At 35.3% G+C, this 16919-nt stretch overlaps 1 protein-coding gene across 3 annotated transcripts in view; it reads left to right on the top strand.

The window, feature by feature from the left end:
* The window catches only part of DPH6 (diphthamine biosynthesis 6), a 179114-nt gene that overhangs the window by 98447 nt on the left and 63748 nt on the right, over positions 1–16919 (top strand). For all 3 annotated transcript variants that reach the window (XM_073800713.1, XM_019935259.3, XM_073800714.1), the window contains exons 4-5: positions 7857–7930; positions 12541–12659. In XM_073800713.1, coding sequence (XP_073656814.1) covers positions 7857–7930; positions 12541–12659 — 193 coding nt within the window. The remainder of the gene's footprint in view (positions 1–7856; positions 7931–12540; positions 12660–16919) is intronic.

Genomic DNA, 16919 nt, shown 5'->3' with positions numbered 1-16919 from the left:
GGCCAAAAGCAGTGAGCATCCCAGGAGCCACAGAAGAAAGGTGCCAGGCTGGCACAGGACCCTCCCCATGGCCTTGACAGATAGACATGGTCATATATTTTTGATGATTATTGATTGCTGTTTTCTATGGAAGATGGAACCACACAATCGGATACCAAATGGAGATAAATGATTAGTATTATGTAGATTGGTTAGCTAATAAATTGTATGTATTTCTTTTTAGATCCAGATTTATTTCTTTGAAGAAAAAATACTTGGTGGATTTTGTACATAAATGCAATATGAAGGAGGGTAGAGGAAGACAGTAGAAGGAGCTGTTATCTATTTTCTTATGGTCAAGGACAAAGAATCAACATTTTTGACTGTTGAGTATTTGCAGTATAATTTTTTTTTAAGAAGTATTTTCTAATATCATTCCCCCAGCAAGAATTCTTTCCTTTGTGGTCCATTATGCTCTATATGGACTAATGTCACTTATTTTACTTAATTTGTCCATTCTGCCACATCCCTCACCACTAGATTTTAACTTCTTAAGGTTAGCAACTGTGCTGTTTTCAAATGTGTTTCATACTTCCTGGTATAGGACCTGTCACAATAGGCCTTTATAAATTACTGTATAATAAATACATGAATAATTTTGTCTGCTAGCTTACCAGCACATAGGATAAGAGATGAGTATGTGCAATGCATATGTGGATTTTAATAACTTTCACCCTAATTGAAAAGTAGTACACGTGTTGTAAAATATTTGAGGAAGTATAAAGTTGGAAATGAAATAGGAAAAATGAATTACTATTCAGAAGTAAGCATTATACAATTTGGTCTATTTCTGGTCTCCAGAAGTTAAAATGTATTCTGAGAAGCATGGTTGACCTTGGATTCTTAAATAGAGTGTTGATATATTGATATATTTGCTCTTTCTGAATAAATCCTTGGTATAACTGCCCTTTTGCACACAAGTAGGTGTAGAAATAGTAATAATGAAGTTGTGTTTTGTACCAGTTTCTGAGTATGTGTCTGTTTTTGCAAGTGAACTCTCTATTGTTATGATTGGTGAGGTAGGTCAGTAGCTGCCTGGACTAGCTCCCCAGCAGTCTTGCAGGTGTGTTTCACATTGACAGAATTGGGAAAAAAGAGTGATCTAAGCAACAAATAAACTTGTGATGTCTGCTTAGCTAATCTGATCATTGTATTTACAACTATTACATAGCATTTACATTGTATTAGGTATTTTCAGTAATCTAGAGAAGATTTAAAGTATGTGAGAGAATGTGCATATGTTATGTGCAAATACTACACCATTTTATGTAAAAGGCTTGAGCATCCTTGGATTCTGGCATCCACAGTGGGATCCTGGAACCAATCCCTGTGGATACGAAGGGACAACTGTACTCTGATGCTCAAGAGAGAATAGAGAAAGATGGGGGTGCTGTCAGCATGTAGGAGAACTTGAAGCCACAGGAGCAAACAAGAACCTCAAGAAGCAGGACATAGAGTGAGAAGAGGGCTCAGTATATGACCCTGAGGGTTCAGTGACTTGTAAGAAGAGAGGGGAAGAGAAGGAAAATTCAGTAAAGATGTTGAGAAAGAGTGGCCGTGATAATGAGACACAACAATGGTGTGTGCATAGAAACAGAATTTTGATGAAAAAGTAAGATAAAGTAACAATATTACCAAGTTCCTATTATATACCAAGATTTGTGCTAGGGGCTTTGTATATATTATCTCAGTTATTCCTTATAACAATCCAAAATATTATTAACCTTATTTAATATGTGAGAACACAGACATTAACCTATTCAGGTTGTCATAGCTGGTAAGTAGAATAACCAGCCTTTAAGGCCTGTCTGCCAACCATACTTGTGTTCTTTCTTGTATACATAGTACCAAATTCTGTAGAAAGTTCAACAGAACCACTGTATTTTACAATATTTTACAATTAGGAAATTGGTTATGACCACTGAGGGGAAAGTTGTCGATGTTTAATGAAAGCAAGAACACAACACTTGACACATATTATTGCCAAATTCTTCAACGAATAAATTTCAGACCCTCAGTAAAATAAATATGGTTAATCAATTAATGAGTATCTATTGCTAAATTCAACACAATTCAGAGAATTTGGAGAGTTGAACACGTATTAAATTATATTCCTGTCATAAAGTAGTTAAGAACAAAGAAGGCAAAAATAAAAATTAGTAATGTCAGTAATAGAGAAGTTAGAGACAAGGGCCTGGGCCCTAAATAGTCTGGCACATTACTAAGCCACAGGGACTTCCAGACACAAGTGGAAACTGTTTAGCTGAGGCCATTATCACTATTGATGATGGATGTGTAAGTTCAACTCAGGAAATATTAAAATCAACAGTAGCATCACTGAGTACCAGAAACAGCAGCACATAATGTCATTAATCATTTATATTCGTTACTAACCTCAACCCTGCTCCAAGGTAGATAAACATTATAAGGGTTGCTAAGAAATTTTAACAAAATTCTGTGCACACACCATTACTCTATCCCGGTGGTGTCTCTTATTATCCTGGCCACTCTTTCTCAGTGTCTTCACTGAATTTTCCTTCTCCTTCTTTTCTTACAAGTCACTGCACCCTCAGGGTCATACATTGAGCCCTCTTTTCACCCTCTTCTCACTCTATGTCCTGCTTCTTGAGGTTCTTGTTTGCTCCTGTGGCTTCCAGTTCTCTTACATGCTGACAGCACCCCCATCTTTCTCTATACTCTCTTGAGCACCAGAGTATAGTCATCCCTCGGTATCCACAGGGGATTGGTTCCAGGACCCCATTGTGGATACCAAAATCTGAGGATGCCCAAGTGTCTTATATAAAATGACACAGTACTTGCGTATAACCTATGCACATTCTACCATACTTTAAATCCTTTCTAGGTTACTTATAATACCTAATACAATGTAAATGCTCTATAAATAGTTGCCAGTGTGTGACAAATTCAAGTTTTGCTTTTTGAAACTTTCTAGAAAATTTTTTAAAAAATATTTTTGATCCACTGTTGGTTGAATCCATGTATGCAGAACCCATGGATATGGAGGGATGACTGTACTCAATATACCTAATGGTCTTATCTACTTTGGATACCTAGCGAACAAATTGAACACAACACGTACGTTGCTAAATAAACTCAGTATTTTCTTTTAAGACCTATATTTCCTTTCTCAGTTAATAGTCACTTAAATTACAGTCATTGGCCCCATGCTTCATGTGTGCTTCTTGTCACTGTTCACAAGTCCTACTAATTTTGTCTCTAAATCATTTTTGGAGTTTGTCCTCTTATCTCCATTCTTCAGTTCTTTCAGATTAGGCTCCTTCTTCTGTTTCTCTACTCTCTAGTCAATCCTTCACACTGTCGCCACGTTTATCTTTTTATTTATAAATATCATATCTCACTTGTTAAATTCTTTAGTGACTCAAGAAAAGTGAAAACATATATTAACACAAAGCCATAAAGTAACATTCATAGCTTTATTCATAAGAACCTTAAACTCAAATATCTGTCAACAAGTGAATGGATAAACAAACGTGGCATATCCATACAATGGATTAAAATGGAATCGAAGGAATGAACTATGGGTACACATACAGCATGGATGAACCTCAAAATCACACTGAGTGAAAGAAGCTAGAAACAAAGAATACGTATTGTAGGACGCTATTTATATAACATTACAGAAAATGTAAACTAATGTATACTGACATAAAACAGATCAGTAATTGTATAAAGCCAGGAGTAAAGGGGAAGGGCTGGGCTGCAAAGAGGCACAAGGTATCTTTTGGGAGTAATCAGTAATCTTGATTGTGGTGGCAGTTTCACTGGGGTGTGGGTTTGTCAAAACTCACTGAATTGTGCACTTTAAATAGATGCAGTTTATTGTATGTGAATTGTACCGCAGGAGTTGGTCAGAAAAAATTTTCTACAGGGAAGGGTTCTCTGTTACCTTCAGGATGCAAGCCACATTTCTGACCAATCTGATCCCAGTTTGCTTTTCCATCCTTTTTCCTTCCACTTCTTGATGTGTGCTTTCAGCTCCAGCTACCCCACACTGCTGACCGCCTCCTAATATGCCAAACACTTTATTTTGTTGCCTTGGTTCATATTCTTCACTCTGTCTGAATTGTTCCCTACTACCTTTCTTTCCTTTCTCAACAAAATCAAATATATCCTTGATGAGTAGGCCCTGAAGTCTACTTCTGTGAAACCTTCCCCAACTTTTTGCTTTCATATCACTTTCTTTATTACTTAGTTTTGGTGCCTTAATCTCCCAACAGTAGAGCTAATCTTATTTATTAAACTGGTACATAGTATGGACATATAAAACATTTTTGGTTACATGTTTTAATATTAGGTGAACCATTAAAGAATGATGACATGACAATTAGCATTATTGTTAGAAGAGGTTACATGGCTGGTTAAGCTTGGAAATATTACTTTGGTGAGTACTGTGGTATAGCTCTCCAGACTAGAGACTTGATTTTGACAATGTACCAAGAAGTTATCAGTCTCTTTAGTATAGACAAATACAGACCAAATTCATTTAAGACTAATGTATAGGCTTGAATGCCAGTTTGTTGATTTATAATGTAGACCATTTTTGTTGAGTGGATGAGAATGCTTGTTTTTATGGATTAGCATAATCTTTCTGGGTTTGACAGTAACAAGGCAACCTAAGGTTGCTTAGTGGGCATGGGATTGATCATGGGAAGTTGGTTCGAATCTGGTCAAATTTCTGGGTCTCAGATTCTATATTAACTGTTTTCTGCAGCACATTTATTTGTTTGTTTGTTTGTTTTAAAATATTTATTTGTTTTGGCTGCACAGGGTCTTAGTTGTGGCACACGGGATCTTCACTGTGGCATGCCTGTGGGATCTAGTTCCCTAACTAAGGATTGAACCTGGGCCCCCTGCTTGGGAGCGTGGAGTCTTACCCACTGGACCACCAAGGAAGTCCCTGCAGCACATTTATTTTTATTTCAGTTATGTCACAGGGTGATTTATTTGGCTATGTCTTTATGCTGCCTCGGTATAACACCTTTTATTCTGGTAGTCTGGTAGCTCAGGTGGGACCTGAGCTTAGCTTTGTATTTTCCGCAGAGTAGATTGACTGTGTGATAGATTTTTATCTTTTATAGGTCTCACTTCAAAATTAGTAGTATGTTCTGAATGATTAAGGATTCAACAGAAGTCTTACTTATCCTTGGATTATTCAGGGCTCACTAGGTTGGAAACATTTGTGACTGGACTGTAGAGTTGGTTGTCAAGGGTTATGTATTAGTCAGAGTTCTCCAGAGAAACAGGACCAATAGGATATATAAAGATATATAGAAAGAGATTTATTTTGAGGGATTAACTTATCTGATTATGGAAGCTAAGAAGTCCCATGCTCTCCATTTGCAGGCTGGACACCTAAAAAGCTGGTAGTATATAGTTCCAGTCTAAACCCAAAAGCCTGAGAATAAGGGGGCCAGTGTTGTAAATTCCACTCTGAGTCCAAAGGCCCAAGAACCAGGAACACTGTTGTCTGAGGACAGAAGAAAATGGATGTCCCAGCTCAAGCAGAGAGTAAATGTGCCCCTCCTCTATCTTTTTGTTCTATTCAGGTCCTCAACAGGTTGGATGATGCTCACCTGCATTGGTTAGGGCAATCTTTTTTACCCAGTCTACGAATTCAAATCGTAATCTCTTCCAGAAACTTCCTCAGAGAAATAATGTTTTACCAGCAATGGGTACCCCTTAGCCTAGTCAAGTTGATACATAAAATTAACTATCATGGGTTAGTAAGCTAGTTAAAAAGTGATAATGAGCAAGAGATAAAGCCCAGGAATGAAGGGCTTTGTTGGTCAAGTTAGGCCTTTATCTAGTTGTAGTGGTGGTGGTGGTCAGTAGTAGTAATAGTAGAAGTAGTAACAGAAGTAGTTATAAAAGTAGTATTATTGATAACAAAGATTATGATAATGACAGAAGAAAATATTTACTGAGTGCTCACTAGATGCTAGTCACTGTTACTTATCTGTATTATATTACTCAATGTTCACAATGCATGTAGACTAAGAAGAATTAAATAATTATTTTAGGGTTGTAGTGAACATTAAATGAGAATTATAGAACATTAACACATTTTAAGTGGAGAGTAAATGCCAATTATTATTTTAACAGTGGCTTGACTTAGTTTAGAAAGAAAAACACCAATGACTTGTGTTTGTTTTCATGATCTATAGAGAAACACACACACACACACACACACACACACACACACACACACACACACACACACACACATATACTATTCAGTACCTTATATTTTCTTTTGGCAGTTAAACAATATATGGTAAAAGAATATAACTAAAATTTTGATTTTTGATAACATTATTCACTACTCTATGATCCTATGCCATATTTGCATTTAATGAGGATCACTATGCCATGCTTTTTTCTAGTAATACAATGACTTTTATGAAAAGAAAATGGCTAGGAAGGTTAGGGAAAGGTTACAAGCAAATGTTCTCACAAAGTTGCTGAAATAGGAAGGCAAAGGAAATAGCTCTTTTCCTGGAATCCTTATCTAATAGAAAGAATCATTTTATTTTGGGGAGGTTTGGGAAGATGTTTCTCTGTCATTTTAGAGGGGAAATTTTAAATTGGCTTTATCTTCAAAGACATGAGAGATTCCTGTTGTGCATTTTTGTTTATTTATTATGGCATCATTTTAGGACATTTCGGGGTTATTTTAGAATGTCTCCAAGTATTACATTTATTTTTATGTGAAACACTATTGTTCTTTTTTGTAGGTTTCCAAGTTTGGAAAGACCAGTGTTAATAATGAAGTCATCTCTCTGAAGTAGTTTTCTTCTGTACTCCATAGGCTAGGATGACTTTTCTTTTATGCCTATTCAGAGAATTTCTATTCAGTTTGTTATTAGTAATCACCCCCCAGTCACTTTCTTCATATCTGTTTTCTAGATAACATTTCCCTAGTTTATACCTGTGTTGTGTGTGATTCTTCCTTAAGGGTATTGTTTTATTCTTCTTTACATTAAATCTCATCTTAGACCTGTCCTTTCAAATCCCCAGGTTGTCCATATCCATCCAGGTACTTGATTGATTTTCTTTTCTTTTTAATCCATCCTAGCTTTGTATCATCTGTAGACTTGATCATATTTGAATTTTCATTCTCCTCCATGTCATTAATGGCTATGTTGGATAGACTAGTCCTCATCCCTGGGGGACTCTGCTGGATATACTGCTAGATGTTCTCAGCTCTACTGATAATAATTCATTGCTTCCTTCTCATCCTAGATTTCTTTATCCACTATTCTGTACTGTTATACAGGCAATGCCTCTATCATCTCTGCTTCCTGGATGCTCCTATGTCAATCATTTTAAGATATGGATTAAAATCATTGTATTCCTTTGTCTACTTATACCGTTGCTTAATTTTTTTAAAAAAAGTTACTCAACCTGGGAATACATTGTCCTTAAATAGAAATTTCTTGGAAATTTCTATCAAACATCAGTGAATCTTTAAAAATATATCAAGTGAGAAAATATTTTGGAAGTGCTTCCTTTATCTTCTCCATGGAAAATGGTCTCCAGTTATTTGGATTTTAGGTAAAAAGAATAATTATTTCCCCCCAGAGCTGAGAGGGTGACTTAAATATATATATTTTTAATATACTTTCTTTATCTCTGAATGTGGATTGCATTTCTAGTAAGTTATTCTGTTTCAAGGTGGTCTTCTAAATGAAACACGTTTCATTTATAATTTTTAAAAAATGATACAGAGCCACATGTTATTTATTTTTTAATCATATTTTTTTCTTTATTTTCAGGAAAAAGAAGAAGTAGAGGGAATATCAGTAGGTGCTATACTCTCTGACTATCAGCATGTTCGAGTAGAAAATGTGTAAGAAAATGTTAATTTGTCCTATATTTTTAAAGTTTATGTATTTTAAGAATGTGAATAAATAAAAAATCAATATGGGATTGACATATATACACTAATATGTATAAAATAGATAAATAATGAGAACCTGCTTTATAGCCCAGGGAACTCCATTTTGCTGTACAGTAGAAACTAATACAACATTGTAAAACAACTATACCCCAATAATAAATAAATAGATAATTGTATCTAAATAATAAATAGATACGGTATTCTACATGCCCCATGAAACTAAATGTATTGCCCTAAGTAACAAAAGTTGCACTTTCACTTTTTTTCTATCCTTGTATCAACACATGAGAAAACTTACTTACTTACCATAAGGAAAAATAAATTATTTATAATAAAAAATTGAAACAGATTTTTTTGAAGTCAAAGTATTATTTTCAATTTTTCCTTATTTGAATTAGTACACCCTTTTAATATCTTATCATCATTTGTAATAAAAGTGCAGTAATATTTTTTAAAAAACGTATTAAGAAATCTCTTCTTTGGTCCTTAGAATTCAGTTCTTGACTAAAAATATTCATGAGATTGAAATACTTCTATAAAAAGCCATTCAACTTTAAAGGAATTTTTAGATTGTTGCTCCTCCCATCTCCCCCACCTCCCAAGCAATGTAGTACTAGTAAAACATTGTCTGTACAGGTACCGAAATAGTCAACTCCTTTGATCTACTCAAAAAACATAAGGTCAGATGAAAATAATGATTATAAGGGCTCCCCTGGTGGCACAGTGTTTGAGAATCTGCCTGCTAATGCAGGGGACACGGGTTCGAGCCCCCGTCTGGGAGGATCCCACATGCCCCGGAGCAGCTAGGCCCGTGAGCCACAACTACTGAGCCTGCGCGTCTGGAGCCTGTGCTCCGCAACAAGAGAGGCCGCGATAGTGAGAGGCCCGCGCACCGTGATGAAGAGTGGCCTCCGCTTGCCACAGCTAGAGAAAGCCCTCGCACAGAAACGAAGACCCAACACAGCAAAAATAAATTAATTAATAAACTCCTACCCCCAACATCTTTAAAAATAATAATAATAATAATGATTATTAAACGTTGGCTTGGCAAAACACCCACAAATGAATTTAATTTTCATTTTTAATTTATTCGGATAAATATTGTGTAGAGACTTTACATGTCATTATATTAGCAAAACAGAAAATAAGGACTTCACTATTAATCTTGAGCACAGTTCGACGTAGAAATAAATGATTTTGCCATTTAAAAGGGTAAATGAGAATAAGATAAGGGCTGTATTTATGTAATAGTTTCATGTTCTTGACAAAGAAACATTCATATTGACTATCTCATTAAAAACTTGCATATTAATAGACTTGAAAACTTGTTTTATATTTTATTTTATTTATTTTCTCTCTAATTCCACAATGAATTTAAGGCAGTTAAATATATAGAATTTTAAAAGTAAGTGAAGGGAAAGCAGGGCAAAGAATAAATAAACAAAAAGAAGTATGATGATCTCATATTTGGGGGACTATCAGGATCTCTGGAGAATGGAGAGTGGAGGTGGAAGTGGGGGAGGAGGTCAAACGTGTATTTGGAAAAAGTTTTCCTTACATTCTGTCTGCCTACATTTGAGAACAGCTGATTTATAGATGGAAATGGATTGCATATCCCTTAGCCATATGTTAAAAATAATATTATTCTCATCAAGTTTTAAGTCATGTTCTCTGAGAATTATTTTGTTTAAAAATCTTTATTTTTGAATAAGTTCAAACCTACATGGTTCACTGGGTAGCCAAGCTGCAGATAGGGCTGACATCTATTTATGAAAGCTTTAAGGAGCTGAATGAAAATGTGCTCCTGAGGTGAAGCTGCCTTATAGCAATATCTAAATGGGAGAAGGGCCCATTGATTACTCAAGCTATTTCTCAAAATGCAGTCTCAGGTGCACTTCAACACATGGTTTAAGATGCCCAGATTATATACCATAAAGCACATCTGTAATAATCCTTGAAAATTGTAAAGCAGTGTTATTGGGAGTCTGTTGGTCTACAAACTCAGTTTTGAATTAGCTGATCTTCAATTTGTAGTTAGTGTTGCATCATTATATTTTCAAGGTATGAAGCACTTAATAGATGTCACAAGCTCAAATACAATAGTGATTTACAGAGGAAGCTTATTTCAGCCATGATTTTTTTTTTTTTTTTTTGCGGTACGCAGGCCTCTCACTGTTGTGGCCTCTCCCATTGCGGAGCACAGGCTCCGGACGCGCAGGCTCAGCGGCCATGGCTCACGGGCCTAGCTGCTCCACGGCATGTGGGATCTTCCCGGACCGGGGCACAAACCTGTGTCCCCTGCATCGGCAGGTGGACTCTCAACCACCGCGCCACCAGGGAAGCCCCAGCCATGATATTTTAAACTGTTAAAAGAATTTAAATAGGTAAAGAAGTATGACTTAAGTCTAAAAACAGCCAAAAGATCAGGGATACCGAAGAAACAATCAAGAATTTTGCAATAAGGCCTGGAAGGAATAAAATTTTTTTCAAAACAAACAAAAAAAAACCTTTTAGCTGAAAAAGGTGGAGAGAAGTTTCATTAGTAGGCATTAAAGATTGGTGATAGGACAGCAAAAACTGTAATGCTTGTGTTACATGGAGAGTTACAGTTTTATTATTTTTGTATTTATTAACTGCCTCCACATTGCTTTAGGTGCTCAGGACATTTTACAAAGGTAAATTATATACTGATAAAAGTCTCTACATTCAGGAAGATTTTGATTTCTTTGAAGGTCAGGGTATATGTGCATGAAAAAAAGAGTGATATTTCTAAGACCATATATGAGTAAATGACTAAACGTGTGGTACATTTAATAGGTAGTGGGATTATCTGAGAAAGAGTTCAGTGTGTGCTGGAGTAGTCAGCCAGGAAACCTTACTGACACTAGGGATGATGGGGTTTAGAGATATGTTTTTTTAATTTGAAATCTGATCTCAGCCACTTACTCTGTGACTTGAGCAAGGCACTTGGCTCTGACTACCATTTACTGAAGACCTATTTTATCCAGGTATTGTACTACATTTTTTATCTACATTACTTTTAATCGATTAATCAATTTATCTACATTAATTTTAATCAATGGGTCCTCCCTGAGAAAGTGACATTTAAGCAAAGGCATAAAGCAAGTGAGGAAGGTAGGGAACATGGCAAGTGTGTTAGGCAAGCGTGAGCAGGCCAGGGGTGGCAGGTTGGAGTGAGAGGAGAGAAGTGGGAGATGAGGTATGAGAGCCAACCAGGGTGAGATCCATGTAGGTCTAATTTACTAGGAGTAATGGGGAGAGTTCTGAGCAGAGAAATCCCATGATCCGTTTATGTTTTAAAAGGGTCACACTGGCTACTATATTGAAAACTGATTTTAAAAGGGCAAGAATGGAAATGGGAAGAAGTTAGGAGAGATAGTGGTGGCTCAGACGAGCATGTTAGCAGTGGTATTGGTGAGGAGTGGTCATATTCTGCATTGTGGTAGATTGGATGTGGAATGTGAAGAAAAGAGGAATAATGAATGACTTCACTTTCTAATATTTTAATCTTCTCAAGAACTTTGGAAGGAAATATTTTTGTCCGTATGTATGAACTGGGAAACTAAAAGCCTGGAGCTTAGCTCTGACTTGTCAAAGTCATGCAGCTAGTGAGTGTAGAAGGAGGTTTCAAACTCAGATTTGTCTGGAATCCAAAATCTGCATTCTTTCTACAGCAACATAATGTAAAATATGTAGTACAATACCTGCAGCATAGTAGGTATTCAATGAATGTACTTTTTGTTCTTACTATTTTCTTTTCACTCAGTCGAATTCTTTTTTTTTTTTTGCTGTCATTATGATTATGCTTTTTCTTAATTCTTTTTGTTTGTATTAACATATCTTTATTTTACCTTCTCTTTTTTTATTGAAGTATAGTTGATTTACAATAGTATGTTAGTTTCAGGTGTACAGCAAAGTGATTCAGGTATATATTTTTTTCAGATCCTTTTCCATTATAGGTTATTACAAGATATTGAATATAGTTCCCTGTACTATACAGTAAACCCTTGTTTATCTATTTTATGTATAGTAATTTTTATCTGTTAACTCCCATACTTCTAATTTATCCCTCCCCCTCTCAGAGTCAAATTCTTAAAAAAAATTTCAGAGTTATTAGATAAGAATAATTCATATAACCATAGGTATTATAAATGTAATCAATATATAATTATTTTATTAGGATAAATGTATTTTCCTGTGCTTCACAATTTTGATACCCAAGAAAGTTCTAAAACAAGAATAAACATCCATTAGCATTTGGAAGCTTTTTTGCATAGATTTCTAAACTTAGAGTCTTACTAAAATTAATATTTCTTCTCTGCCTGGAGATTTCATTTTTATCTGTTTATGCATAGCCCATGGAAATTAAATATATTTATGTTGTATATATAAACTTCATTATGCAAAACGTGTTTTTAAAAGTATTTTATATGCTAAAATCCTTGAGAGAAACAGTATGTTTAAAATCAAAGTAATTGCTATGGATCCAAGTATAGAACATTAAGATATCATCTGATTTTTTAAAAATTATGTTATAGGTGTAAAAGGCTTAATCTCCAGCCTTTAGCTTACCTTTGGCAAAGAAACCAGGAAGATTTGCTCCGAGAGATGATATCATCTAACGTTCAAGCAATCATCATCAAAGTAGCAGCTCTAGGTATGTAACCAGAATTCCAAGGGAGCTGTCTGTTACCACACAGATAATCTGAGTTCACTAATAAGCAATTACAAGTAAAAAGGAAGAATGACTTAGAATATAAAAATGTGGAGTCACAAGCTGAAGAAATTGAGTAAGGGGAAGTTTTAAAATGGGCTTTTGATTATTAACCAAAGTGATTAATAGTGAGACTCCTTTCTTTTTTTAGTATATATAACTACCTCTAAAACTGGTATTATATTGTGGTCCTTCAATTTAAGTTCTTTTTATAAGATATGGAATTCATATTCATAGGAAACAGAAAATGTAGTTTGATTTTTTTTTGAAGCTTTTTAAAATCTGTATTTGGTACAACACATGATATTTTCCTTGTATTTTTTTTTTAACGTACTTTGAATAATGCTGAAATAGAAGGATTGTCTTTGTTTGTGGTATCAGAAATAAGCCGCGTAGTGGGTTTTTGTTGAGGATGATGAGAAATTCACGTTTGAGAAAATGTCGTTTGATCAGTTAGCATAGACACAACAGGCAAGGTGGTAATCTGATTCAAAAATGGATATTACATACGAACACATTTAATTTGTTGCTTTGAATTTTTATAATTACATTCATTTTCAAGAAACGGTGGGATTTGAGCCCAATTCATTTATTTCATGAACCTATTACAGTAAATGCCCTGGAGCCTCAGGGTTCTCAAAGCCTAAAACATGTACCTCATTTGAGAGTGTTCACCTTGCTGATCTCTAAAATAACAAGGTCCAAAGCTGTGGAAGGTTTCACAGATAATTTCACATTTTAAACAGCATTAAAAGGAAGATTCCATAATATTTCTTCCTGGTAAACACAAAGCTACTCTCTTCTTGTGGAAGTTGAGGTGTTATCTTTAGTGGAAAGCCTTATTTAGAGAGCATGCAGTTGATCTCCTTAGCTGTTAAAAAGAAAAACATTGAGGTGGTGTTGTGTTCTCATTTCTGAGAAAATGTTCCTCAATAACTCTTATGATTGAAGTTCTCACTACGGATATATTTGTCATATGAGTTTCTATATGAATGTATACAGAATATGCTCTCTCACTTTCTTTGTCGCTCACTCTCTTTTGGATTTTCTCAGATTGCATAGTTCTGTAATGAAGTTCATGTGACACCTCACTGGACAGTACATATTCTGTCCCTTTTACTACTAGAAAATGGAATGTATTAGAACTCTGAGAGATCTTGCCCCATTAGAAAGACAGAGCAATAGAATATGACCTTACTGCCACCTTTATTATAGTACGTGGCTGATATTGCTTGTCTTTTCATTTGTGTGTGTGGATGTGTGTGCGTCTCTCTGTAAAGGTTGGAGATGGTGATTAACTGTATTAAACTTTTGGGTAAAATATAAAACTGAGATAATTTGTCCTTGACATCCCAATGACAAAAGTATAGATCCGATTTGAACATTTACAGCACACAGTTTCTATTGATTGCCTATCGGTGTGCAAAGATGAAAGTTATTCTCAAGAACACTATTAAAGAAAGATTTGTTGAGTGGCACATTCCTTCTAAAGACACAAACATAAATGATGCAATATAGGTTTCCAAGCTTACACACACACACTTTAAAATTTTCAGAAAAAGTTTTAAACAAAAAATGGGACAATAGGACCTTTCCATTCACAGAGCGGGTCAGCAAAGTTTTGTGGGCCGTGAGATTATGGAATGGTCTTATAAAAGGGTTGATTCTATATGGACGTATAAAAAACAAATTTCGAATAATTGTGTTAGACAACCTTGGTGTCTTGCAGGCGTGAGTGAACTCGTGAAATTTTCACATTAATGGCTTAGTGCTTAAAGAGGTTTCTGGTTTTTAGACTTATTTAAAGAAGTGTTTCCACATTGGATTTAAGAACAATCCTGCCTTTTAGAAATATTTATTTTTAATTGTATGAGTATTACATGAAAACATTCTTGCCATGTAATGTTAAATTTTCATGGTTACAGAAAAGATTTGATGTGTTTTCTATCTGCTCCTCTGCTGCCAATGATTCCCTTTCCCAGAGATACCCACCAGAGTGATGCTGATCATCTTTTTAATCACTTTTTTGGTATGTGTATATGTAATATTTAAAAAGCCATAAAACAATCACAGTACTTCTACATAGAAATGTTATATGAAGAGTATCTTACTCTCTATATTGATGGGCAACTTGCCTATTTTTCACTCAACAATATGTTTTGGAGTTTTTTTTTTCCATGTCAATGTAGATTTACTTCATGTTTTGTTTTGTTTTTAATTAACCTTTTATTGAAGTATAACATAAATACAAAAAATTGCACAAATTCTTGTGTCCAACTTGGTGAATTTTCAAAAAGTGAACGTATCTATATAATCAACACCCAAATCTAGATATAGAATATTGCTAATATCTCCCTAGTCAATACTTGCCTTGCCCTCCCAGAGGTAATAGCTCTTCTGATACTTAATACCGTAGATTCGTTTTTCCTGTTCTTGAATTTTATATGGCCTAATCATAGAGTATAGGCTCCATTGTGTCGGGCTTCTTTGGCTCAACATTATGCTTATGAGATTCATCCACATTATTGAATGATGTAATAGTTTGCTCATTTCTCCTTATAGTGTAGTGTTCCATTGTAGGAGTAAACCACAGTTGAATTGTCCATTCTATCTTCCATAGCCTGTGGGTAGTTTCTAGTTTGGTACCATTATAAATAGTACTGCTATGAACATATAGTGTCATTTTGTACATTTTCTGCCCCAGACCTAGAACATCCATTTCTTTAAGAAGGCCTTGGGTTTTTTTTTAATGGGAAATGATATATATGTATGTGTATATGTATAACCTCAGGAGTTCATGATATTTTGAAATCAAATTTAGGGCTATATAAGGACTGGAATTATTCTGTCTTCCATCTGTGCTTTCTTCCACAGTAAAATGTTCTTGATTCTCAAGGACATAGGAGATGTTATTGATTAGAAGATTCCACAATTACTGGGAACAAAAGATCAAGTAGTAGATCTGTAACCCATTCTTTCCAGTAACTGGGGTAAGTCCCCTGGAAAAAAAGGAAGAACTCATATAAATCTCCTTATAAACATTAATTACAGATGTCATGACAAAAATAAACAAAACAAAATCACTAATGATATATACTAGTGGGGAGGAGTCCTTATCTTTAAACTGCCTTTAACAGGACGTATCTGGTTGCTGTGGTTGGTTTTGGTAAACAAACCTGGAATCTTTGGGTTTGGGGGCATGGCTTCCTGGAACATGTCATGTAAGGTATGTAACTACCTGAATAGGAAATCAATCAAGATGTTTTATGCCTGAGGTATCTATTTTCTGTGTAAGTGATGTAAGCTACATGCATTGCTTAGAGACCTTACCTGTTGACCTGGTTCACGTCAGGTTCAGTGTGACCAGAAAACACCTGGAGGGCTTCACTCATAGTTCTGGCCCTCTCCCTGCTTCACCTGGCCCTTTGATTGCTTGTATCCTTGGAATTATTAGTAAAGCTTGACCTTACTAGGTAAGGTCTCTGGTTTGTATGAGTCTGATTTCACAGAACAGTCTTTTGTTATTGCAAATTGGCCTAGTCAGTGGGATTTTGTTTTTCAGACCCACAGATATATAAGACACCTTTTGGCAAGAAAAAAAAGGGTAGAAAATGGTGATGAGGACTTAACTATTGTTAGCAGCCCCGGTAAAAGCAGGACAATTTAAAAACAAACAAAAAAAAGAGATAGTAGTTGGAGAAAAAGCTTGAGACTATCTTTACCCATCACTGGAAAACCTTCTGCTTCCATATATATTTGCTAACAAAGTAACTCAGTTGATCAGTAGAAATACCGTACAGGTAGTTGGAGACCAAGGTCAGGTGACTACTCAATGCTAAGAGTATTCTGTTTAAGAGTTAGTGCTCTTTATAGAAAATAGCAGCAGAAGCCTGGGGAATGATTATTGACATGGATTTTTGGAATTAACAATCAGGAAGCCATATCACTATTCTAGACATTGTTGAATGGAAAGGAGTATCTAGGTTGAGCAGATGGATGATATGACAGTCCATTCTGTATACTTCTGAACGGTATGACAACTAACTTGCTATAGTGCATTATGGTTAGGATTTGGCAATCTTACCCTGAGAAGAGTAGGTGCCTCACCCTTTCCTTGAACTACAAATGGAATACTCCTTCCAAAGCAATAATAGAAATGGTATGAGTTACAATTAACCCTAGACTGGCTTTATTAAGACCAGA

Source organism: Tursiops truncatus, chromosome 2 (assembly GCF_011762595.2).
Source record: "Tursiops truncatus isolate mTurTru1 chromosome 2, mTurTru1.mat.Y, whole genome shotgun sequence".
Lineage (NCBI taxonomy): Eukaryota > Metazoa > Chordata > Mammalia > Artiodactyla > Delphinidae > Tursiops > Tursiops truncatus.
The sequence above is the reverse complement of the archived record's forward strand: the minus strand, read 5'-3'. Positions and strand labels throughout refer to the sequence as shown.